The sequence below is a fragment of the Macaca thibetana genome, chromosome 10 (assembly GCF_024542745.1).
Source record: "Macaca thibetana thibetana isolate TM-01 chromosome 10, ASM2454274v1, whole genome shotgun sequence".
NCBI classification, from domain to species: domain Eukaryota; kingdom Metazoa; phylum Chordata; class Mammalia; order Primates; family Cercopithecidae; genus Macaca; species Macaca thibetana.
Window position 1 is genome coordinate 60,879,382 of NC_065587.1, and position 24,630 is coordinate 60,904,011.

At 40.0% G+C, this 24,630-nt stretch overlaps 1 protein-coding gene and 1 pseudogene across 2 annotated transcripts in view; one reads left to right on the plus strand and one right to left on the minus strand.

Annotated features, from left to right (window-relative positions):
- DHX35 (DEAH-box helicase 35) overlaps nt 1-24,630 on the minus strand; it is a 77,978-nt gene that overhangs the window by 38,019 nt on the left and 15,329 nt on the right. For both annotated transcript variants that reach the window (XR_007729329.1, XM_050807057.1), the window contains exons 4-8: nt 17,741-17,818; nt 12,617-12,721; nt 10,031-10,092; nt 9,120-9,189; nt 6,759-6,818 (exon numbers count right to left, since the gene is read on the minus strand). Coding sequence is in view for 1 of the 2 variants with exons in the window: in XM_050807057.1 (XP_050663014.1) it covers nt 6,759-6,818; nt 9,120-9,189; nt 10,031-10,092; nt 12,617-12,721; nt 17,741-17,818 (375 nt within the window). In the remaining variant the exon portion in view is untranslated. The remainder of the gene's footprint in view (nt 1-6,758; nt 6,819-9,119; nt 9,190-10,030; nt 10,093-12,616; nt 12,722-17,740; nt 17,819-24,630) is intronic.
- On the plus strand, nt 23,447-24,338 carry LOC126964262 (nucleophosmin-like; annotated as a pseudogene).

The following is a 24,630-nucleotide window of genomic DNA, read 5'->3' on the forward strand; positions in this document are numbered from 1 at the left end:
ACAGGTGAGTAGCAAGGATTACATATACGCAATACAGATTACGGGTTGTAACACACATTTTTTAAATTCACATTTTTCTAACTGCAATTGTGGGGAATCACATTTCAATGACAGTCTTTACTAAAGTTTTCATAAAAATAATAAAGGTTAGATTTCAAAAGTGCATTCAGTATGGCATCTGAGTTAACATGTAGCTGTAGTATTATTTATCTTATTCCTATCCTCTGTATTTCATTTAAGCAAAAATTAGGTCAAAGATGTGATTCAAGTTCAGTACAGGTTAGATTAGGTTGGTGCGTAACTCTATCTGGAAAACATAGATATGATCATTTGAGTTATCAATTTATAAGGAAACTTTTCCTTCTGTGAACAGTAGGTGTGTTTCTGGCCCCATTGTTAATGGTTTTAGGTCACTTGATGGCAGGGATAGTGTCTTCTCCATCTTTACACGCCCTACAGTAGTGAGTGCGAGGCTTTGCATGGGGTAGGCCATCAATCATGTACTTCCCCGACACTCGTGCAGTACCGCTGGGAGAAGTGTCTCTTGGCAGTTTCTCCCAAACAGGTGGCCACATCCTATTTAATGGTACTTGACTACCACTTGCAGCCCACAAGGAGACCTGTCTTAAGGGCTCTGGCCAATGATGGAGGAAGGAAACACCACCAAAGATCCTCTCTTGGGGAATGTGACCCTAAGGTACAAAGAGAAGCTGCGACTGAGAAGAGTTAAGTGACTATGCAGGCAGGCAAGTGAGCACCAGATGGGAAGCAGCTAGTATCCACTGCAGAGGGGGCATGGATGTCCCGTCGGGTGGAGTGCTCCACGATTTGAATCTGGGTCCCCTTTCCATTCCCCACCTCTACTCATTTCCCCAAGGCCTGGCTACGTAACTGCAAAGCTTGTCTTTATTTCCCTATGTACCTTTATAAACCATGTCCATCCTGCTCCAGGAAACCCAAAAGCCCAGGAGCTGTGCTAATGAACAGCATCAAACACTAAGTGAAGGGGCTCTGAGGGGTATTTTTAAAAGAGTAAACTGGATTTAACTACAAAGTACAGGGATGTTATACATTAACCTCAAAATTGAGAAGAATAAGCACAGACATAAAAGTGCCTCATGCCAACAAAACTGTGTTTTGCTATGCAGAATTCCACACAGTACCCCTGTTCACTTTCTTTTGGGTAAATTCCCTTCAAGTTGCTTCAGCCTTCCTGCATCCCTATGACAAGCACAGCACAGGTACACCAGAAGTAACACACAAACAAGTGGGAACAGAGACCCCATGCCCCAAAAGAGTAAACAGTTCACAGAAGGCAGATGTGCAAAGAGCTGATAAAATAAACCCTAAGGCAGACTGACGCTGTGACCAGGAAAGAGCTGCAGATTACAATCTGACAGAATGAAAAGTTAAGAACAACTGGCTTTCAGGGAGAGCTTCATGGAAGCGGCAATATCCCTCGCCTGCACCGTAAAGGCTAAGGATTATTACTGGCTGGGAAGGGGGAGACATCCCTTACCAGGACAACAGCACAGTGTGGACTAAAATGTAAAGGGGTCCCTAAGGGAGGACAGAGGCAAGGTCTAGGGCAGGCCTCCCTCGTCTCTGAGTCAGCCATCTCATCTGCAAAACGGACAAACTGCTATCCACCCTGCAAGGTTGCTGTGAGGTTCAAATAAAGTGTGTGGGACGGCTGTGGCACACGTCTAGCCTAGAATGGCACTCAATAAGTGATGTTAGCCATAACTCTGAAGGGACCCAAGTGCTGAGCTGCACTGACACTTTATCCAACGGGCAAGACAAGGGCAGTGAGGATGGGCATGATATTATCAGACCTGCGAGCTGGATCCCGGACTCCAGTGGCCATTTTGGAGAAGGGCAGAGGAACTAAAAGATTCAAGGCAAACAAACTAATTAATGAAGCTATCATAATAGTGCAGGGGAGACAAAGTGTAAACCTGGGCAAATCATTTCGGAGATACAACTGGTAGGAACTAGCAATCAGTGAGTGAGTGTGCACACACGTGCACATTGGAAAGAAGGCTGGAGTGACTTCTTACTCAACCGGGGATAAAAACTTCTTAAAGAAATGGAGGTCTTGGTCTGAATGATCACGAGAAAGAGACTGAGATGGAGAATCCGAGAGTCACAAGTTTATGAGTTTAGGATGTCCACAGCTAGCCAGCTGCCAGACAGCTAAGGCTAGTGTGCAGGCACACAGTCAAGACTGCCACAAGCATGAAGGCTCAGCTGAACTAGGGGCCACAGGGGTGTGCAGCCTTGAGGGGGAAGAGCAGACAGAGAAGGAGCCCAAGAGGAAGCCAACAAGGAGGTGGGAGAGGGGAGTTGGCAGGGCTCCAGGAGCTCTGGAAGGAGGAGGAGGAGGAAGATTTTACCAAAGGGCTTGGACAGGGGTGAATGTTACCAAAAAGGCAAGCAGAACAAGGAAGAAGATGATGCCTTGACAATTTTATTGGAGTGGATGCCTAAACCTTACCATTAAGGAATACATGGTACTGAAAAGTAAAGATAGGGAGTTACTCTTTCAAGAATTAAGTCTCGGCCAGATGCGGTGGCTCATGCCTGTAATCCCAGCACTTTGGGAGGCCAAGGCAGGTGGATCGCCTGAGGTCAGGAGTTCAAAACCAGCCTGGCCAACATAGTGAAATCCCATCTCTACTAAAAATGCCAAAAAAAAAAAAAATGGCTGGGCATGGTGGTGGGCGCCTGTAATCCCAGATACTAGGAAGGCTGAGACGGAGAATCATTTGAACCTGGGAGGCGGAGGTTGCAGTGAGCCAAGATCGCGACATTGCACACCAGCCTAGGCAACAAGAGCGAAACTCCGTCTCAAAAAAAAAAAAGAATTAAGACTCAGCATTTACTGAGAAGGCACAAGACCTTTAAGATCTTTATCTTGTATCTTTATTTGGAAATACAAAATACATAAAAAAAAAAGTAAATAAATATAGTACCAACAATGCAAGAATCTTGAGGCAGGATCAAGGAACAAGAAGAGTAAAATGAGTTCAACACACCCAGAAAAGAAGAGTTTGAGTCAGGTTTGAAAGAGGTGGGGTCACATTGACATATAGACACGGTAAGAAGCGTACATCATATAAAGGCAGGGGACAGTCTATGAAATGGAATGTAAATGATGTGGCCATCTGCAGGGTTGTCTTCTAGCTCACCATAGGCTCCTTCCCTGGTAGCTGCTCCTTCCTGATCCACTAGAGTGGCCGCCAAGCAGCCATGTCTACCCAAGACACCCGTCCCTTGGCCAACAGCCCTTGGCCCATGTAGACAGGTCCAGGGTGGGGACCTGACCCCAGCTGATCCTAAGTTCCTTCTCTAAGAACCTGGAAAGAGAAATTAGTCTCTCTTCAAGTAGCTGGACTTACGACAAAAAAACTATGGGAGCAGTAACCACATATTCTGCCATGTAGTTGGACGCAAATAAAAGAAAAGCAATATTATAATATCATGTGATACAGGATCAATAAATACTTCATAATTATATCCAGTCATGTTACATAATTGTTCGTTTAAATGGGCTTACATTAAGAAAGTAGCTAAAGCAACCAAAGCAGCTATTTGATCAGCCCCATCATGCTCTGCTGGTCTCTGCCTCCCGGCTGCAGCCGCCGCTGTCTTCATCTGCAGGCTGGGCCACCCCAGTCGCTGAGAGAAACCACAGCAGGTGGCCTATCAGCAGCCCTAGCTCTAGGAGGTTTGAAATTAGTCTATCACCCACAGACCGAGCCACTGGGGGCCAGGGGATGAGTTCTGGACTTCCCTGGGTCTCCAGATCAAAATGTTTCCTAAGCCACACCCAACCCCACTGCCACTCCCACATGGTCCTCCTCGTTCTTGCCCTCTTTCACCCACTCATATCCTCTTTCTTTCTTTCACTCACATACAAACTCACATCCCATACCTCACATAGGCCGCTCACACATGGACCCACAACCCACACAGAGATGACACACACACACAGATCCCCCATTCAGAGACACATAGAAACCACTGTCCTCTTCACACAGGAGGTACCGGCTGAGCAGTGAGGATGGGATAAGAAGGAATGGCCCAGCTCACCAGGGTCCAGCATGTCCTGTACCACAGCAGAGCAAGGCAGGACAAAGCTCCTACATGCTGCCTTCCTGCTTACAAAACTGCTTCCAGAAAGTCATCTATATCAACTACCACAGACAGAACTGAAAGAAGCTATTTTTTTCATCTCTGTGTCACACCAAGACAATAAAAGGCAATTGTGAACAATTAGTATTAATTAACAATGAATCTGGCCGGGCGTGGTGGTTCACGCCTGTAAATCCAGCACTTTGGTAGCCCAAGGCAAGAGGATCACCTGAGGTCCGGAATTCGAGACCAGCCTGGCCAACATGATGAAACCCCATCTCTACTAAAAATACAAAAATTAGCCAGGCATAGTGGCTTACGCCTGTAGTCCCAGCTACTCGGGACACGGAAGCACGAGAATCACTTGAACCTGGGAGGCAGAGTTTGCAGTGAGCTGAGATCACACCACTGCACTCCAGCCTGGGCAAGAGAGACTCGGTCTCAATAAATAAATAAATAAATAAATAAATAAAATGCATCTAAGAAAAGACTTGGACATTACAGTTTTGAACATAATAAAAACTGGAATAATTTTTAACTTAATTTAATAATTTTTAAGGAGGGGGTAAAAAAGAGATAGAGATGTTCTGTGTAACGTGGCCACAGAGGAGCTAACTAGAGGTGAAGTCAGCCATAGTCCACAAAATAGCATGCCAGCAGATACCATGGGTGAGAGAGATGACAATTAAACAGGGCAAGAGAGGAGCTTTAACCCAGAAGTTGCCATGGGCAGACCTAAGACAACAGACTCCTACAGCCTGTGGAAAGGTCTGAGAAACCAGTCTCCGGACACATTGGACATTCACCTTCGCCATGCTGCGCTCTCTCTCTCTCCAAGTTGTTCTGTTTCCCAGGAGCCAGGAGCCAGGGACCACATCTCACCTGGATTTCAGAACTGGCCTCCATATCTACTGGAGACTCCGTATCTACTCTTCTCTCCCATACACAGCACTCAGAATGATCTTTCTAGAGCCCAAACATGATCAAGTCACTGCCCACTCTCACATGTTCCCATGGCTCCCAACCAGACATAGGATGGAGTTCATCCTCTCTGGCTGAGCATGTAAGGCCTTCCGTCATCTGACCCTAACCTCCCCATTTTAATCTTCCATTGCTTTCCATTCAATCAAAATTCATTCAACCCAAGTGCCTATTCTGTGCCAGACATTGTTTTAGGTAGAAGGGACAAAATGAGACAAAGTCCTGATCTTAATGGAGCTCATGTTTTAGTGACAGGAGACACACAATAAACAATGCATATAATGTTAAGTAGTGATAGACAAGTGATAAACATAAAAAAAAATCAGAATAAGGGAATAAAGAACATTTGGGGTGCTGTTTTAGATAGCGCCTCTCTGAGGAAATAAATACTCAAAACTGGAATGAAATTAGGAGAGAACCTTAGACTGTCTGGGGAAGAATGATCTAAAAAGAGGGTTCCTCCAGAGCATAAGCATGCCTGGGTTGTTTTGAGGAACAGCAAGGGGAAGTGAGGCGGGAATGTAGGGAGCACTGGAGAAAGTGGAAGAAAATAAAGTCAGAGAGGAAGTTCGGGGGTAATTCACCCATAAGGGTCTGGCAGGTAAGATAAGACTCGAAGCTCCGTGAACTCATGGTCATGTCCCTGTGATTTCATTTATGCTTAGGGTGCCCTTCCCCACCTTCATCCATCTGGAAAATGGCTGTCCATCTTTCAAGCACAGCTGGTACGTCACCACCTTTATGAAAGTTTGTGGGCACCCCCCGGCTGGCTGGAGTTAAGGGCTCCCTCCTTGGCTGCCTCAGTGCTTTGAACACACTGAACTGCAAACATCTATTTCTGCATGTATATATAGCAAGTGGTCAAAAGTATTTGTTGAGTTGAGCTGCTGTTCAAACTATCGGTCATCAAGAGAGAAAAATAAGTAAACCTAGCCATAAAAAACTTCAACATGGAAATTATTATACATACAGGAGAAACTTTTTTTTTTTTTTTTGAGATGAAGTTTCGCTCTTGTTGCCCAAGCTGGAGTGCAATGGAGCGATCTTGGCTCACTACAACCTATGCCTCCCAGGTTCAAGCGATTCTCCTGCCTCAGCCTCCCAAGTAGCTGGGATTATAGGGATGCGCCACTACGCCCAGTTAATTTTGTATTTTTAGTAGAGACGGGGTTTCACCATGTTGGCTGGGCTGGCCTCAAACTCCTGACCTCAAGTGATCCGCCTGCCTCAGCTTCCCAAAGTGCTGGGATTACAGGTGTGAGCCACCATGCCCGGCCCAGGAGAAACTTCAATTGCACAGAAAAATCTAAATATATATGGTATAGTCATAAATAAATTCAAGAAATACAGACTCATACTGAAAAGATAATAAAAAGAAGCTGCCTAAGTGGGGAGAAAGACAGAATGTAGATAAACAAGACAGGTAGGTAATTATGAACTTAATTAATTACAGGCTAATTTCCACCCACAAGCTGAAAAGGAGTATCCTCTGACTCTATGAAATCTAGGACATCAGATGGTCCCATAAAGAAGGTAGGCCATTCTGCCAAAGATAAGCTCTTGCTAGAGGTAACTTCCCAAGGATATATAGGACGAAAGTGTTTGTGAGGAGAGGAGGAAAGGGGAGGAAAGGCTCTTACGTCCGCATCCAGAGTGGCTGAAGCCACAATCAATCGAAGATCCCCTCGCTTTTTCTGAATCTAAAAAAAGAAGACATTAAGAAATAATAATAGTACAATACTTATGGGTGAGATCATTTGATATCTGAAATGTATTTCAAAATTCAGTGGGTTTTTTTTTGTTTTTGTTTTTTTGCCTGAGGAGGAGGTAGGGGAGCTTACAGATGAAAGGACTGACTACAAATTAATAATTGTCAAAGGTAAGGCAGGGGGGTCATTACACTATTATTTCTAATTTGTAAATGTATGGAATTTTCCAAAGTAAATTTTTTAAATTATAAAAACTATAAAGAAGCTTTAAGATCCAAATCTGAATTTACTGCGAATAAAACCATTTTTTCCTGAAACCCAGGTCTCAAGATAGTTTGAATCTATGTATGAAAAAGTATATTAAAAGCAAACAAACAATAAATGATAACACCAAGACAGAAATATGGCAAAAAAAAAAAAAAGAGATAAAAGATATTAAGTTACTCAAAGAAACACATAATCAACAGGCATTAGAGAAGTGATCAAATGAGATACAGCTAAGATATATAATAACAATGAGATATTTTTCCCCATCTATCCCATTGGCAAGCATTTATTTTTTTAAGGCTAACACTCAGTGTTGGCAAAAATTCAGTGAAATCGGCCCTCTTATACTGTTCCTGAAAAAGGTAATAACATGGTACAATAATTCCCTCAAAGTATCAAAAAATCTAAATCTTTGGCAATGGAATAAAATAATAATGAAAGTAGTAATAATAACAACTAATACAGACTAACTTATGTGCTAGCCCAGAGGCCCTGCATACAGGTACACAGTACACCCACTGTGCAAAGATGCCTGGCTGAGAGGGCTAGGGGCATCAGCAATCCAGCCCACTTGCCTCCTACCTTGCTCTAGACATCCTCCCAGAGGGGACATCTTTTTCTAATTTGCACAAAAGAACCTCACAGTCTAGCTGTGACCCTATGCCAGGCACTAACCTAGAAGTTTTTTGCTATCTTACTTAAGCTTCAAAACAAATCACAATATACAGCACCTATGTCTAACAGAACTCTCTGCAATGACGAAAACTTTATTTGTACTGTCTGATGCATAAGCCACTAGCCACCTGTGGCTATAGAGCCCTTGAAAAATAGCCAAAGTGGCCGGGCACAGTGGCTCACGCCTGTAAACCCAAGACTTTGGGAGGCCGAGGCAGGCAGAGTTCGAGACCAGCCTGACCAACGTGGAGGAACCAAACCCCACCTCTACTAAAAATACAAAATTAGCAGGGCATGGTGGCACATGCCTGTAATCTCAGCTATTCGGGAAGGCTGAGGCAGGAGAATCGCTTGAACCTGAGAGGTGGAGGTTGCAGTGAGCCAAGATCACGCCACTGTACTCTAGCCTAGGCAACAAGAGAAAAACTCCGTCTCAAAAAAAAAAAAGAAAAGAAAAATAGCCAATGTGACTGAGAACCTGAATTTTTTTACTTTCTTCTATTTTAATTAACTTTTATCTCAATAGCCACAGGTGGCTAGTGGCTACCATAGAGGAAAGTACACCAGCACAGATATAGAGACTCCTATTATCCCATTTTAGAGATGAGTAAACTCAGCAAAGTCAGAATTTGAACCCAGGTAGTCTGACTCAATGCCTATGCTTTTAATCACCCTGTTCTACCACTTCTTTCTAGACTCTAATTGGGAATCTGTCCAAAGAAAACAATCAGAAAATATGGGAAGGGAGGAGAGAGTGGAGGTAAGATTGAAACAAAATTGGCTGTGAATTGTAATTGTTGAAGCCAGATGATGGGTACATGGGGGTCATTATACACCTCTTTGGGATATGTTTGAAACCTTAATAATAAAGAAAGAAACAGAAATGTAGCAGATTTAATTACAAGGGTGCTCGCTGCAACAGTATTTATAATATTTAAAATCCGCAAGCTATATAAATTGCTAACAGTAGGGGAAGTTAAATACTTTATGACAGAGATGTGATTAAATAACCATTAAAAATAGTATCTTCAGAGAATATTTAAATGACACAGAAAAATGATCCTAATGTAATGTTAAGGGAAATATGAAAGATACAAATTAGTATATACAATTCAATCAATCCCTAGTATGCCAAAACAGATCCAAGTACACACACACACATACACATACAGAAAAGAGAAGAAAACATACCAACATTTTACTGCTGATATTCTCTGAATGGGTAGGATTATGGATGATTTTAATTTTCTTCCTTGGTATTTTGTTTTATTTTCCAAGTTGCTACAACTGTTTTTGTAATGGGGCAATAAAATAAACACACACAATAAAAAGCTAGCAGTAAAGTCATACCTTTTTTAGCAAGCCAATGGCAATATCAGTGTACAAGGTCCTCTCGTGGGCTTCATCCAGCATGATGACACTAAGAATGAAAGAGAAGCTCTCAGTGAGCCTCTAAAAAAACCACACATCATCTCATCTAGACCATCAAAGAGCCAGCCTCTGGGTATTTAGTCCTCATACAATCACTCTGCATCAAAAGTAAACCTAAGCTACTCTTCTTTGACAAAGAGGCAATTCTTAGGTTAATAAAAACGGTGACAATAACATATCTGAATTTTAAAAAGTGTACTATTGTTATCTTTAAGCATTTTACCATTCACACTGAATTCCAACTGAATTTAATATCTGATTTTAAATGAAAACATAACCTATAACCCCACAGAACACATAAAAATCAGAACAAAGCCCAACCACCTGAAGACTGTTAAGCTATAACAACAGTCAAAGAGGTAGCTGACTACAGTTGTGACATACGTGGAACAGGGGGTCAAATGTGACACCCTCCTCGAGAATACCAGAGCCTGGGTGGGACAGCTTTAATGCTATGAGTGACAGACAGATATACTAGGAGGGGGAAAGTGATAAAAAATTATTTGGACTCTGTAAATTACATTTAACATGGGCCAGTTAGTTCTCTGCAGTCACCATCAATACTGGAGTGTGACAAGGCAAAATAAAAAGGACAAGTTACCAGACTAAGTAATGACAGGAATTTTAATGTGCCCATTTTTTACTGTCTGTAAAGGGCCATACTATTTAAATTCTGAGAAAAACACCAAGGATCCCAACAGCCAAGGTCAAGAGAAAAGCTTTGGGGAAGCTTAAAACAGACATGAATCCCAGCTACTAACACACCTGCTTCTCCATCTCCCTGGGGACTTTGGAAACTAGGAAAGCTATCATAAGAAAAACACATTTACCTATATTTTGTTAACAACGGATCAACCATCATTTCCCTGACCAGCATTCCATCAGTAAGAAACTAAAAAATAAAAACACAAAGCTTTAGAAATAATTCACTTACACTAAATATTAATGGTATTTTTTAAGTTCAAGTGCAATCTCTTTGCCAGGATGTGTACAAGTAAATTCCCACAAAGGACTGTGAGAAAATGCCTCCATATTTTCATTATCAAGCAATGTAATTGTTCACAAAAGGCTTTAAACATAGGGTCCTCGGCTGGAGTTGCAAATCTTTGAGCAGAATTTCACTTGCATTTATTATGGAAACATCAGCTAAGCCCCATTTCCTCTGGGCTTGCACCACTAGTACTATCGATAAAGAGGCAGTGAAGACCAATTGGTATCTGCCCAAAGAAACACCCTAAGTCTAAGATAAATTGCTCTTCAAATGTCCCAAAGACTACAGATTGCAGTTCTTGATGTTATTAACTTAAACTTCAACTAATATTATTTCACAGAATCTAGACAGGATCATGGTTAAGCACATGGGCTATGGTGTCAGACTGCTGGGAGTTCAGATCCTGGCTCTACCTCTTACTAAGCTGTGTGAACCTTGGGCAAGTTACTCATCTTCTCTGTCCCTGATTGCTCATTTGTAAAATGAGGTAATCAAAGTATTTACCTCACCAAGTTAATGTGAAAAATAAATAAGATAGTATAGTAGTTCCTGGGTATCCTTGGGGGTTGGTTCTAGAAACCGCCCCCCTCAGCCCACACCAAAATCTGCAGATGCTCAAGTCCATTATATACAATGGCACAGTATTTGCATGTAAACTATGCATACCTTCCCATATACTTTAAATCATCTCTAGATTATTTAGAATGCTTAAAACAATGTAAATGTTGTGTAAATAGTTGTTATACTATATTTTTAAAAATTTACATTATTTTTTATTTTTATTTTTTAATATTAGTAATTCAAGGTTGGTTGAATCCACAGACACAGAACCCACAGGATGCAGAGGACTGACTGTACATGTAAAGCATTTAGCATAGGATCTAGGACAGAGTAGTGCTCAAGAAAAGTCAGCTAATATTTAAGATTAATGAATCTATAATGCTTCAGAAACATACAGTAACAGCCTTCTTAACGTACTGAATTTGTTTTCAGGTTAAACCATCTCCCTTGCATGCTGTATCTTAGTGTTTTTTGCTTTTTTTGTTTTAAGAGCAGGATGCATTACCATCATGTTTTTCTTGGACCTGGTACCACATACATATGTAAGAGCGAAAGTGAGAACTTGCCACCAATGACAAATCACCAGTCAAGAACTGAGCACCTTGAAATTGTGACCAAATGGAATACAAAAGGTTTTTATGGATGGCTCAAAGGTTTTTATGGTTATGCAAACCACCGAAAATTAGCTCGTTCAAATATATTTGATGGTACAGAAAAATATTCCCTTCACCTAGCAAAATGAATGCAACAAAATATAGTAATCCGGAAAGTAAGGTCCATATTTTTATAAATCGCTACATTGGTCATTCAGTTTATCTGATTTTCAATTTTTCCTCTGTTGCAAATTAAGAGGTAACTGAGATTCTAATAACCAATTTTCATTTTCTCAGATTATTTTCATTCACTGTTTTACTGCACTGACTGATTAGACTTTGATTCTAGCACAGTGGTAGGTAGTAGGCAGACACCCTGTTGAGTTGATTATACACTGATTACTATTGATACTAATTACTTTAATATTAGCAAGGAGGCCAAAGAACACACATACGAAATCCACTTTCACATGTAAATGGAAAATTACTAATTAGTGAAACAACATTCATGAATTCTACACTTCATCAACTTATACTACTTGGTCTCTATTTTCAAGTCTTTTACAGGCTTATTTCTATATTTCGATAGCTATTTGAGTCAGTGAAAATACAGTAAAATACACATAAGACAAGACAGCTTTGAGTCTTGGTCCTATCACTGATTAGCATATAATATCAGGCAAGTCATTCAACCTTCCAAGCCCTTAACCTCTTCATCTTTGGAACCAAGGACTAAACCTTACTTCCAATCTCCTTTCTGGGCTAAGACTGCAGGACTCTTTGAAAGAGCCCTGTGTCGCTGGGTGCGGTGGCTCACACCTGTAATCCCAGCACTTTGGGAGGCCAAGGTGGGCGGATCGCGAGGTCAGGAGATCGAGACCATCCTGGCTAACACGGTGAAACCCCATCTCTACTAAAAATAGAAAAAAAAAATTAGCCGGGCATGGTGGCGGTTGCCTGTAGTCCCAGCTACTTGGGAGGCTGAGGCAGGAGAATGGTATGAACCCGGGAGGCGGAGCTTGCGGTGAGCTGAGATCGTGCCACTGCACTCCAGCCTAAGTGACAGAGCAAGACTCCATCTCAAAAAAAAAAAAGAAAGAAACAGCTCTCTGTCTCCCAGCTGACTAAAGTCTCTGGATGTCAGGATAATTTTCTTCACTTTCTGCCATGGTATCAATGTCCTGTATAGCAGCAAGGGCTACATGTTTTTAATTCTCCCAAAATAATCTTCTTCCTTATTTCCACTAGGAAAAGCAGCTTGAGCACTTTACCTTAATTCTCGTGGCCAGCTGGTCGGTGCAGTCATCAAAGCGGATGCAGTAGCCCACCTCGTGGCCCAGCACTGCACCCCTTTCTTCAGCTACTCTCCCTGCAACCTTTGGGAAGAAAGATCATGCTGAAAATAGAGATATAGAAATTACTGCACAGAGCACATACTATGGAAAATCTAAAGGTCATTTATATTTTAAATAGTATGTGAACACAATGAAAAATGAAAGACAAGTTATTAGAGAACAAGCATAATAACTTTTACAATTATTATTATTATTATTATTATTATTATTATTATTGAGACGGAGTCTTACTCTGTCACCCATGCTGGAGTGCAATGGCACAATCTCGGCTCACTGCAACCTCCACCTTCCAGGTTCAAGCAATCCTCCTGCCTCAACCTCCTAAGTAGCTGGGATTACAGGTAAGCGCCACCAGGCCCAGCTAATTTTTGTATTTTTAGTGGAGACAGGGTTTCGCCATGTTGGCCAGGCTGATCTCGAACTCCTGACCTCAAACAATTTGCCCACCTCAGTCTCTCAAAGTGCTGGGACTACAGGTGTGAGCCACCATGCCCAGTCAATTATTAACTTATATATCTCACTTCATTCTATAAAGGTCTTGGGGCAACTTACAAGAACATACACAACGAAAAACAAAATCACATAAAAATGTTATAGATCAAGATCCAAAAAATGACAGAAAAAAATTCAAAAGATCAAAGCCAATGAGAAAATGTTAAACATAGATATGCCAAAGTTATTCAAGTTGAGCCACAAATTCAGCTCTAAATTTGGTGGCCAAAGCAAAAAGGAAAGTAAAAGAAACGACAAGATTCACCCTGTTCCTAAAGAAAGGGCACACCGACCAGGGACAGCGTTTCATCTCCACGCTTGAAAAGAAAACCCATCCCCCTGGACCATGAGGACAGAACAGGAATTACCATATTCAATGCCAGGTCAGTTTCATTTTCTCATTGAAGGCAAAAAGGTAAGTTTCAACAGCTCACAACTGTGTTCCAGCTGCCAAGGCCATTGAGAGGGGAAATACAGACTAGAACTCGGGTTTAAAATAAAGAGGGCAGATGAGTGGATGAGAAGATTAACAAAAAATCCAAGGTAGCATAATAAAGTGAAAGACAAAATATGTAATACATTATGAAGACCATAAACTATAGACACAATTTCACCCATCAAAACATAACAAATAAAAAGTGAATGCAGGAAAGAGAAAAATGAATCCAACAGCAAGATCTCTGCAATCCCCCCAAGAAGGTTATTCAAAAGTTAACTTATTAATAGAAAATATTTAAAAGAATGAATAAGCATAAAAGTAGAAAAGCAATAATGAATATCATTTAGTTTAATTTAAAAGAAAATAGGACCGGATACAGTGGTTCACACCTATAATCCCAGCAATTTGGGAGGTCGAGGCAGGCAAATCACCTGAGGTCAGGAGTTCAAGACCAGCCTAGCCAACATGGTGAAACCCCATCTCTACCAAAAATACAAAAAGTTAGTTGGGCATGGTGGCATGCACCTGTAATCCCAGCTACTCGCAGGAGGCTGAGGCAGGAGACGCCTGAACCCAGGAGGTGGAGGTTGCAACGAGCTGAGATCACCCCACTGCACTCCAGCCTGGGTGACAAAGAGAGGCTGTGTTGGGAAAAAAAAAAAAAAAAGAAAGAAAAGAAAGTTTAGTATTCACCACCACATAAACTACCTAAATGAAAAGAACCAAAGGGAAGCAATATTAATAGGTTTCCCAGGGACCCAGCACACCAATCCCCACAGAAGGAAGGAGTTCAGCTCCCTCTTTCACAGGTGAGACAACCTCCCCAGCACCCACGCAGTTCCCAGGTGCTGACTTTAGAACATGGCTGGCACAGGAGGTGTCCTGAGGCACAGCTTACTGCTCCAGCCTTTCCACCCCAGCAGCCCCAGCTTCAGGAAGGCAGAGGTTCTCTGCACTCAGCTTCTGAGCCAGGCACACCCAGGCGTTTCCTGCCCATCAGTGTTTAAGACACTGAAGAGCAGATGAGGATCAGAAGCAGCTCTGCCTGCTGACTCGAAATTACAGACTGGGGAGGCCAAAACCAAATCAATCATCCAGCAGCTGGTCTATACCATGTAGGCTTTCAAAACATCTGATGAAACCAGAAAGTTATCCCACACTGCTCTACCTCTGGTTGGTTGTATTTCCCAATGACCAGCATTTCACCAGGACAGACTTGTTCTTGTTATTGTTCCAATTTCAGCCCTACATGTCATTATATTATAAATCTCAGAATATGGTACAGGTAGAGAATGTATGCATAGAGATACTAGGAACTGATGGAGAAAACAGGCTTATAAGAATGAGCATACATAAATATATACACCTACAATGTACCCACAAAAAAAGTTAAATTTTAAAAAATGAGCATAAATTAACGAATCTCTGTAAAAATATAATCATTTTATGGGTCTATAAGGTAAAAGCCAAACCTGTTTATTCTTACTCCTTCACTATTTGAATACATCTGCTATAAAAAGTATTTTTATTTTCAAACTCTATTTTTAAATTTTTATTATTTATAATCACACAAGGTTATATTCTATTGGTTTTTTAATAGATTTTCCTCTCTATCACTTTAGTTCTGCTCCCAATAACCTCATCAACTAGACTGGACAAATACTATCTTTCTGACAGACCAAAAGGAAAGGGAGGTAAAAAGACCAAAAAAAAAAAAAAAATCACTGAGCACCTACTACTGGCAAGTACTGTGCTCTAAGCTTTCACAAATTTGTATCTCATTAAATATACACACAGCCCATGAGGCAGACAAGACACTATTGTATTTACAACTGAGGAAACTGAAATAAGACAGGTGTTAGAGCTTATTCTGAATCATGGGTCAGGGAGGACCTGGTCTTGAAGTCAAACCCAGGCCACATGAGTTCAACAAGCATCCTCATTACTAATTGCCTCTCACAGAGATCAAGCAACAGCTTATGCAATCTGTTTTTAGGCTCTGAGATTGTTTGCAGATTTTAGTCTGCACATAAAGCACTTTCTGAGATGTAGCATCTCAAACTTGACAGCTCTATTAACATTACATGCTCTTTGCTCTTTCAAGAGAAAGCTGTGGTTTCATGGAAGTTATCCACGGCTACAAATTTGGAACTGAAATGCAAACTGATTAAGAGCTGGGATTCCAAACCACAAACAGGAAAAATTGCTCTAATTTTTAGGCAACTGAGTCATCTTTTAGTGACAAAAAAGATTAACTCCAGCATTTCAACTTAGTTTCCAAACTGTTACCACCATTTTCATACAAAAACACAACACACACACACAACTTGTAAAACTGTATAACTTCTTAATTGAACACTATTAGAAAATGAACTTTGGGCAAAATGACGACACAATAATTAAAACTCAGTAAGAACAAAAATAACTTGGGGAAATAGAATTAATTTCTTGTCCAGGTAAAGACTGCAAACTAAAGGCCGTACTTCCTTAAGCTCTTTTTTTTTTTTTTTTTTGGAGATAGGGTAAAGGTTGGAGTACAACTCACTGCAGCCTTAAAACTCCTGGGCTCAAGTGATCCTCCTGCCTCAGCCTCCCAAGTAGCTGGGACCACAGGCAGGTGCCAGCATGCCCAGCTAATTTTTTTAAAAATTGTTTTGTAGAGACAGGGTCTTGCTATGTTGCCCAGGCTGTTCTCAAACTCCGAGGCTCAAGCAAACCTCTTGCCTCAGCCTCCCAATGTGCTGGGAATACAGGCATTAGCCACCACACCCAATCTCTCAGAGCTAATTCAAAAACGACAAAAGAATTTAAACATACTATCAACGAAAAACTTATGGTGGCTCCGACTTCTACACAGTGATCCTCAATTGCCAAAAGGCAGTGAGCAAAGTCTGCACAGTTCGCAGGGACAGTGTGAGTCAAGAATTTTATATCAACAAAAACCACAACTGAACATTCTCAAGCATATTTAAAAAAAAAAAAAAAAAAAGCTGAACGATAAAATTCAGCCAATACAAGAAATAAAAGCAAAACAAGCAATTAAAGGTTGGCAAAACCATGGAAAATAACTAATGATGAGTACTGAATCCATTTAAACTAGAATTAAGGTTAAACACCTGTGAGAATTATGATTAAGAACATGTACGTTATAAATATTGAAATGAAAATGACAGGACTGTATCTACGACAAATGGAGAAAGCAAAGGTGGAAAGAAGAATACATGCTAATTTCCTCTTCTTTCATAACAGGAAACTATAAGGTATAATTTGAAATATAGGTAACATCCTGAGGTTTTTTGTACTCTTTCTTCTTACTTTTCAAGCTTTAATAAAGTATCTTGTGGTGAACATTTATCCAAAGTACAGTCGCTACTCCTATTTCACTAAAGTTTCCTATTTTGTTAAAATCAATAAAAAATAAATATTAAATATGATCTCATTTTTATAAAATTATTTCTATCCAGCCAGTCAACCATTCATCTTCACCTTTAAGAGAAGCTTGGAATGATGTTCACAAATGTTCACATTGTTTATGTTGGATGGTGAAATGTGGGGCTTAAAAAATATTTTGTTTTTTTATTTCCTCAGCACTTTATTACTTACAATGTTCACAATGTGCAGGATCAATTTAACAAAAATATTCAAATCATAATTCTTTTAAAACTGAAGACCTGGCCAGGCACGGTGGCTCATGTCTGTAATCAAAGCACTTTGGGAGGCCAAGGCGGGCAGATCACAAGGTCAGGAGTTTGAGACCAGCTTGGCCAACACGGTGAAACCCCATCTCTACTAAAAATACAAAAAAAATTAGCCGGGCGTGGTGGCACATGCCTGTAATCCCAGCTACTCGGGAGGCTGAGGCAGGAGAATTGCTTGAACCCGGGAGGCAAAGGTTGCAGTGAGTTGAGATCCCTCCATTGCACTCCAGCCTGGGTGTCAGAGTGAGACTCTGTCTCGGGAAAAAAATAAAAATAATAAAAAAACACAAAAACTGAAGACCTACATTCTTAAGGAGCAACTTCAATTCATTTAAAGCCTTTAGGAAATGTAAACAAATCACAAATGTAGACAACACAGATAGAATCTTTCCAATACAAAAAGAAACTCACTGTAACAGCAGCCACTCTCCGAGGCTGGGTCACTCCTACCACTCTTCCTTCGGCTGTCCAACCGGCTTCTGCAAGGTACTACAAACAAAATCACATATAAGTATACATATGACACCACTTTTCCAGAACAATCTCCCCCAAGATGCTCCCATACTGTGTTAAAGTCACTAAGAAAGGAAAAAGCACAGTTATTGTCCCAGCAGAACTTTGGGAATTATTTTACAGATGGAGAATCTGAGTCTTGGTAACGTTAGGTAATTAAGTTCACATCAAAGCTGATCAACAGAAGAACTAAGGCACAATTCCAGCATTCTGACACCCCAGTCCTGGAAAATCACCATGTTCTACAGATGCCTCAAGGAACAAAAAATTATCCATAGGTCACTCAAAACAGTGCTAAATCTGTAGAACAAAGAATTTTTAAGCACATATAGAGATGGCTCAATATAAATATCAACCATACAACACATTTCAGTCGTATTAAATACAACAACTGGATTTTATATATATGACTATATACCATTAGATTATATTAGTACACATATATAAAATTTGATTGACCAGGAACGGTAACTCATACCTGTAATCCCAGCACTTTGGGAGGCCGAGGCAGGCAGATCACTTGAAGTCAGGAGTCCAAGACCAGCCTGGCCAACATAGTGAAACCCAGTCTCTACCAAAAATATAAAAATGTAGGTGGGTGTGGTGGCACGTGCCTGTAATCCCAGCTACTCAGAAGGCTGAAGCAGGAGAATCACTTGAACCTGGGAGGTGGAGGCTGCAGTGAGCCAAGATTGTGCCACTCCACTCCAGCCTGGGTGACAGAAAAAGATTCTGTCTCAAAAATAAATAAATAAATAAAAGTAAAAATTTTTTTTAAAAACAATTTGCTTAAGTGTATTTATCTGAGTTATGTACTTATTTAATATCTATGTATTTATTTGATTATATGCACTTAAAATCCAATATGGATAACAGTGGTTATCAGTTACATGTTTTTCTAACATCTAATTGTTTTACAATGAACATATATTACTTCAACACTAGAAAAAAGATTCTAAAAGTTATTGCATCTATCTGCTCATGTGTTCAAAAGAAATAAAGGAAGGATAATATAGATACTAAGAAAATGGTTGTCTACAGGGAATGGGTAGGAAAGTCGTAGAAAGAAGGGGAAATGGAGGCAAGGTAACAGGGATAAAGAGGGCATGTCAATGCTCTCAGTAGATCTTTTTATGTAGCTCTGACTCTCAGAACCATAGCCATGCATGTTTCCCATACTTTTTAAATACCCAAAAGACAAATAAAACCAACCAGGATGTGGAGGGAAACCTAAAGGAAATACAAACACTAACAGATGACCCTTTCTATACTACAAATGAATAACATAACCACACTGCAGGGGGTGGAGAAGAAAAGAACAAACCTAGGTAATGATGGAAAAATATATCTTGACTGGATGTTGTAAGGCTAAAGACAGAACTGGACATAAACGCTGTAATATAGTTAGTAAATATCCAAACAAGGTTATGAGTTAGCAATTCTGAAACTATTTTAATGAATCCATAAATATACTGTAGATAATAAGGACTAAGCTTCTCATTGTTGCAGAGAAGTTATAAATAAAGGCTCAAAGGAGCCCTATAGTATTAGACTGGAATCAGAAGCATCTGCATAAACTCATGGTGTTTAAGATATAGATGGATAGACAGATACAGATAGCTAGATTTTTTACAATGTATTGCTTAATATTCATACATATATTTCCTAAGTCTGCTCACTGAGACTCAGCAATGACATCTCAGTAGCAATGAGCACTCTAGCATCCAGATTATGATCTTTTTTTTTTTTTTTTTTGAGACAGAGTCTCACTCTGTCGCCCAGTCTGGAGTGCAGTGGAGCCATCTCGGCTTACTGCAAGCTCCACCTCCTGGGTTCATGTCATTTCTCCTGCCTCAGCCTCCCAAGTAGCTGGGACTACAGGCGCCCGCCACCACGCCTGGCTAATTTTTTGTATTTTTAGTAGAGATGGGGTTTCACCATATTAGCCAGGATGGTCTCGATCTCCTGACCTTGTGATCTGCCCGATTCGGCCTCCCAAAGTGCTGGGATTACAGGAGTGAGCCACTGTGCCCGGTGTTTTTGTTTGTTTGTTTGGTTTTGGTTTTTTTTTTTTGTTTTTTTGAGATGGAGTCTCGCTCCGTTGCCCAAGCTGGAGTACAATGGCATGATCTCAGCTCACTGCAACCTCCGTCTCCTGGATTTAAGTGATTCTCCTGCCTCAGCCTCCCTAGTAGCTGGGATTACAGGTATGCACCACCATGCCCAGCTAATTTTTTGTATTTTTAGCAGAGACGGGGTTTTGCCATGTTAGGCAGGCTGGTCTCGAACTCCTGACCTCAGGTGACCTCGAACTCCTGACCTTGGCCTCCCAAAGTGCTGGGATTACAGGCATAAGCCACCATGCCCGATCCCAGATCATGATTTCTAAACATCATTCTCCAATAAAAGGAACCAGGGCTTGTGTAGGAAAAATACAAGACAAGCCTGAAACATCTTGTAGTACTAGAAAGTAAGGAAGTGGTCAAAAAAATGAAAGCTTTTAGAAAGAAAACATGAGCCAAAATGAAGGAGCTCCTAATGTTCAAAGATGAAACAATTTGAGCAACACGATAAATAATGACAGAATTGGGCTTTAACACATAGAAAAAAATAAGTATCTATGAATCCATATAGATATACGCAAATAATCTAACAAATAAATGAGGAAGAAAGCACAGTTCTTCCTTAAAGAAAATTACATTTAATAAAGATAGAGGGAAAGAGGAGAAAAGAAAATCATCATTGCTGCAGACAAGATCCACCGAGGTGGATGCTAAACTTAGTAGGTGAGAGTTTGAAGAAAAGCAGAATATTTGCAGTGTGAAAATATGTCCCCCAAGATACATATCAACTAAAAAGGGAAAGACAGTAGCTTCATAGGCAAAAGTTGGAACCTTAACCAAGTGACCAAAGTTGCTATTACCAGAGACAAAACATACCAACATTATGAACCCCTGAAATGATGCACTAAGGATACAATATCATTTCTGTAGTATTCTTGCCAAAAACACATAAGCTCCTTCTAATCATGAGAAAACATGACATAAACCCAAATTGAGGAACATTCTACAAAGTAAGTCCCATTATTTTAAAGTGTCAAGTTCATGAAAGATGAAGACATACTGAGGAATTCACACAACCTGGAAAAGATTAGGGAGAAATAACAACTAAAAGCAATGTAGGATCCTAGAACTAAAAAAGAACCTTAGTAGGAAAACTGATGAGATTTAAATAAGATCTATAGTCCAGTTACTATTATTGTACCAGTGTTAATGTCCTGCTTTCGATCTCTGTACTAGCAGCGAAGTAAAGAGTATAAGGGAATTCTGTATTGTTTTTTGCAACTTTTCTATTAGTTTAAAAGCAGTTAAAAATAAAGTTTAGAAAATGACTGTAAGAAACAAAGCGTTGTAGATAATGCAGGGTTTTTGCTACAAAAACTATAAAGTTTATCTTGTATTAAATACCCACACAAAATACTACCAACCACCCCAATCAACACAAATACAAAAACAGAACTACAAGAATAATACCTAAGAGTCAATGAGCACCTTACTAAGTGCCAGGAACTGTGCTGAGTGCCTTACATGCATTACCCCATTTAATCCTCAAAACAAAACCTATAAAGAAGGTAACGTCATCATCAACAATACACAGATGAGGAAACAAAGAGGCCACATAATTTGTTCAAGGAAACAAAAATCTGTGTCCTGAACTTCAAGCTCAGCAAACCAGTCATGACACATAAACAGAACAAAACATATTATCCAACTTCAAACACACATAGCCAATCTCTTAGCAGTAGTGTTAAGTGAAAGAAAAATAATTTCCATAAAAACAAACCTGTCCATAAAGCTAGTCACCTCAATACTAGAAGACTGAATCTGTGATTCAGACTTCTACGGCCTGCTTATGATTGCTGAGACGTGGAAATGTAAAGCTACTGAAAAAGCAGGTGTAGCGCTGACGTCAAGAGGCAGCGGCCTGTCACCGAGGGAGATCACTAAAACATAGCTGAAATCCATCTGAGTTCTCCACTTTTTAAGGATCACCCAATCTGGGCTTCTGGCTAAAGGACAGAATTAGGAAGAACTCCGCCAATAACAGTACTAATAAAAACTGTACTTAAGAAGAGCTTGTATTCATAGCTCTTTTTTTTTTCCTTTTTTACAGAACTCTAGTAAAAAATATATATATATCATCTAGGTTCTACCTATAGTTTGTAGAATTTCAAAATTATTAAGTATTTGGTGCTTTTGCATGTTGTTTTTTTCCCAAGGAAAGGTACTATATAAATCTAACAAAACAGAAAAACCTGCTCCGTATCCTTGCTGTAACCTTTAGTTCCTCAGTCATTCCAATTTTCCTAGGCCATAGCCCAAATTTAGCTTCACAATAAGTTGAAAACAGTGACTGTCTCAGGGACGGGGAACTGAGTGGATAGGAGAAAAGGGAATACTCCATAGGAGATGTAGCAGATATTTGGACCAATAATACAATCTATCATAATGATCTAGTCATTTTCAACGGCAAAGCTTAGGAGATTCACTTTTCACCATTTATTCCTTTGTTCTTTGTGAATTTTGTACCATGTAAATGTATTTCCTATTTTTAAAAAGTGTTTATAATAAAATGCAATTCCTTAAAATAATTCAATTCAAATGCATGTGTGTTTTGAGCCAGCAACCCCCATGAGTATTTTATTTATTCTATAAAAATATCTGTATGTGTGCAAAATGATTTATGTGCAAACCATCTCCACTGCATCATTGTGATAATACAAAACTGTAAACAACGTAAATGTCTATCAACTGGGGATTGGTAAATTATGTTCACATACTAGCATCTATGGAACTGGAAAAAAAAAAACAGTAATACATTACGTGAAAAAAAAAAGTGTGAAGGCATTATCTGACTTCAAAATACACTACGAAGCTATAAACAGAACAGCATGGTCCTCACATAAAAACAGACACACAGACCAAAGGAACAGAACAGAAAATCCAGAAATAAATCCACACATTTAAAGTCAAGTGATTTTCAACAAAAGCACCACGAACACATCTTAGAGAAAGGACAATCTCTTTATTAAACGGTGCTGGGAAAACTGGATAATCACATGCAGAAAAATGAAACCAGTTCCCTAACTCTCACCACATATAAAAATCAAATCAAAATGGATAAAAGACTTAAATGAAAGGCCCAAAAGTATGAAACTACCAGAAAAAAAGAGACGGGAAACACTTCATGACACTGGTCTGGGCAAGGATTTTTTTGTACATGACCTCAAAAACACAGGCAACAAAAAGCAAAAATAGACAAATGGGATTGCATCAAACTAAACAGCTTCTGTGTAGCAAAGAAAACAATCAAAGAGTGAAGAGAAAACCTACAGAATGGGAGAAAATAAATGCAAACTATGATCTGATAAAGGGTTAATATCTAGAACGTACAAGGTGCTCAAACAATTCAATAGCAAAAAACTAGAAATCCAATTTAAAATGAGCAAAAGGGTGTGATTCCACTCTGCGTGGCTATTCTCTGGAGCAGGGGTCATTTATCTCTATCTGCCTTCTCTCCCACCTAAGTACACGCCACCACTCCATGGAAGATTCGATGGACATGGACATGAGCCCTCTGAGGCCCCAGAACTATCTTTTAGGTTGTGAACTAAAGGCCAACAAAGATCATCACTTTAAGGTAGATATTCATGAAAATGAGCACCAGTTATCTTTAAGAACGGTCAGCTCAGGGGCTGCTGCAAAGGATGAATCGCACATTGTTGAAGCAGAGGCACAATGTTGGAGGCAGTCCAATTAAAGTAACACTGGCAACTTTGAAAATGTCTGTACAGCCAATGATTTCCCTTAGCGTCTTTGAAATAATACCACCGGTGGTCTTACAGTTGAAGTGTGGCTCAGAGCCAGTGCATATTAGTGGACAGCACTTAGTAGCTGTGGAGGAAGATGCAGAGCCAGAAGATGAAGAGGAGGATGTGAAATTCTTAAGTATATCTGGAAGGCGATCTGCCCTGGAGGTGGTAGCAAGCTTCCAGAGAAAAAAGTAAAACCTGCTGCTAATGAAGATGATGATGATTTTGATGATGAGGAAACTGAAGGAAAAGCGCCAGTAAAGAAATCTACACAAGATACTCCAGCCAAAAAAAATGCACAAAAGTCAAATCAGAATGGAAAAGACTCAATACCATCAATACCAAGATCAAAAGGACAAGAATCCTTCAAAAAACAGGAAAAAAAGTCCTAAAATATCAAAAGTTCTGTAGAAAACACTAAAGCAAAAATGCAAGCAAGTATAGAAAAAGGTGGTTCTCTTCCCAAAGTGGGAGCCAAGTTCATCAATTATGTGAAGAATTGCTTCCTGATGACTGACCAGGAGGCTATTCAAGATCTCTGGTAGTGGAGGAAGTCTCTTCAAGCAAATAGTTTCAACAATATGTTTAAAATTTTCCATCTTACTTCATTTCTGCAACAGTTGATATCTGGCTGTCCTTTTTATAATGCAGAGTGAGAACCTTCCCTTCCGTATTTGATAAATGTTGTGCAGGTTCCATTGCCAAGGCTGTGTTGTCCAAAATGCCTGTTTCGCTTTTAAAGATGGAACTCCACCCTTTGCTTGGTTTTAGGTATGTATGGAATGTTATGATAGGACATAACAGTAGTGGCGGTCAGACATGGAAATTGTGGGGAGACAAAAATATGTGAAATAAATGTGAAATAAAACCCAGTATTTTAATAAAGTTTTAAAAAATGGGCAAAAGACCTGAACAG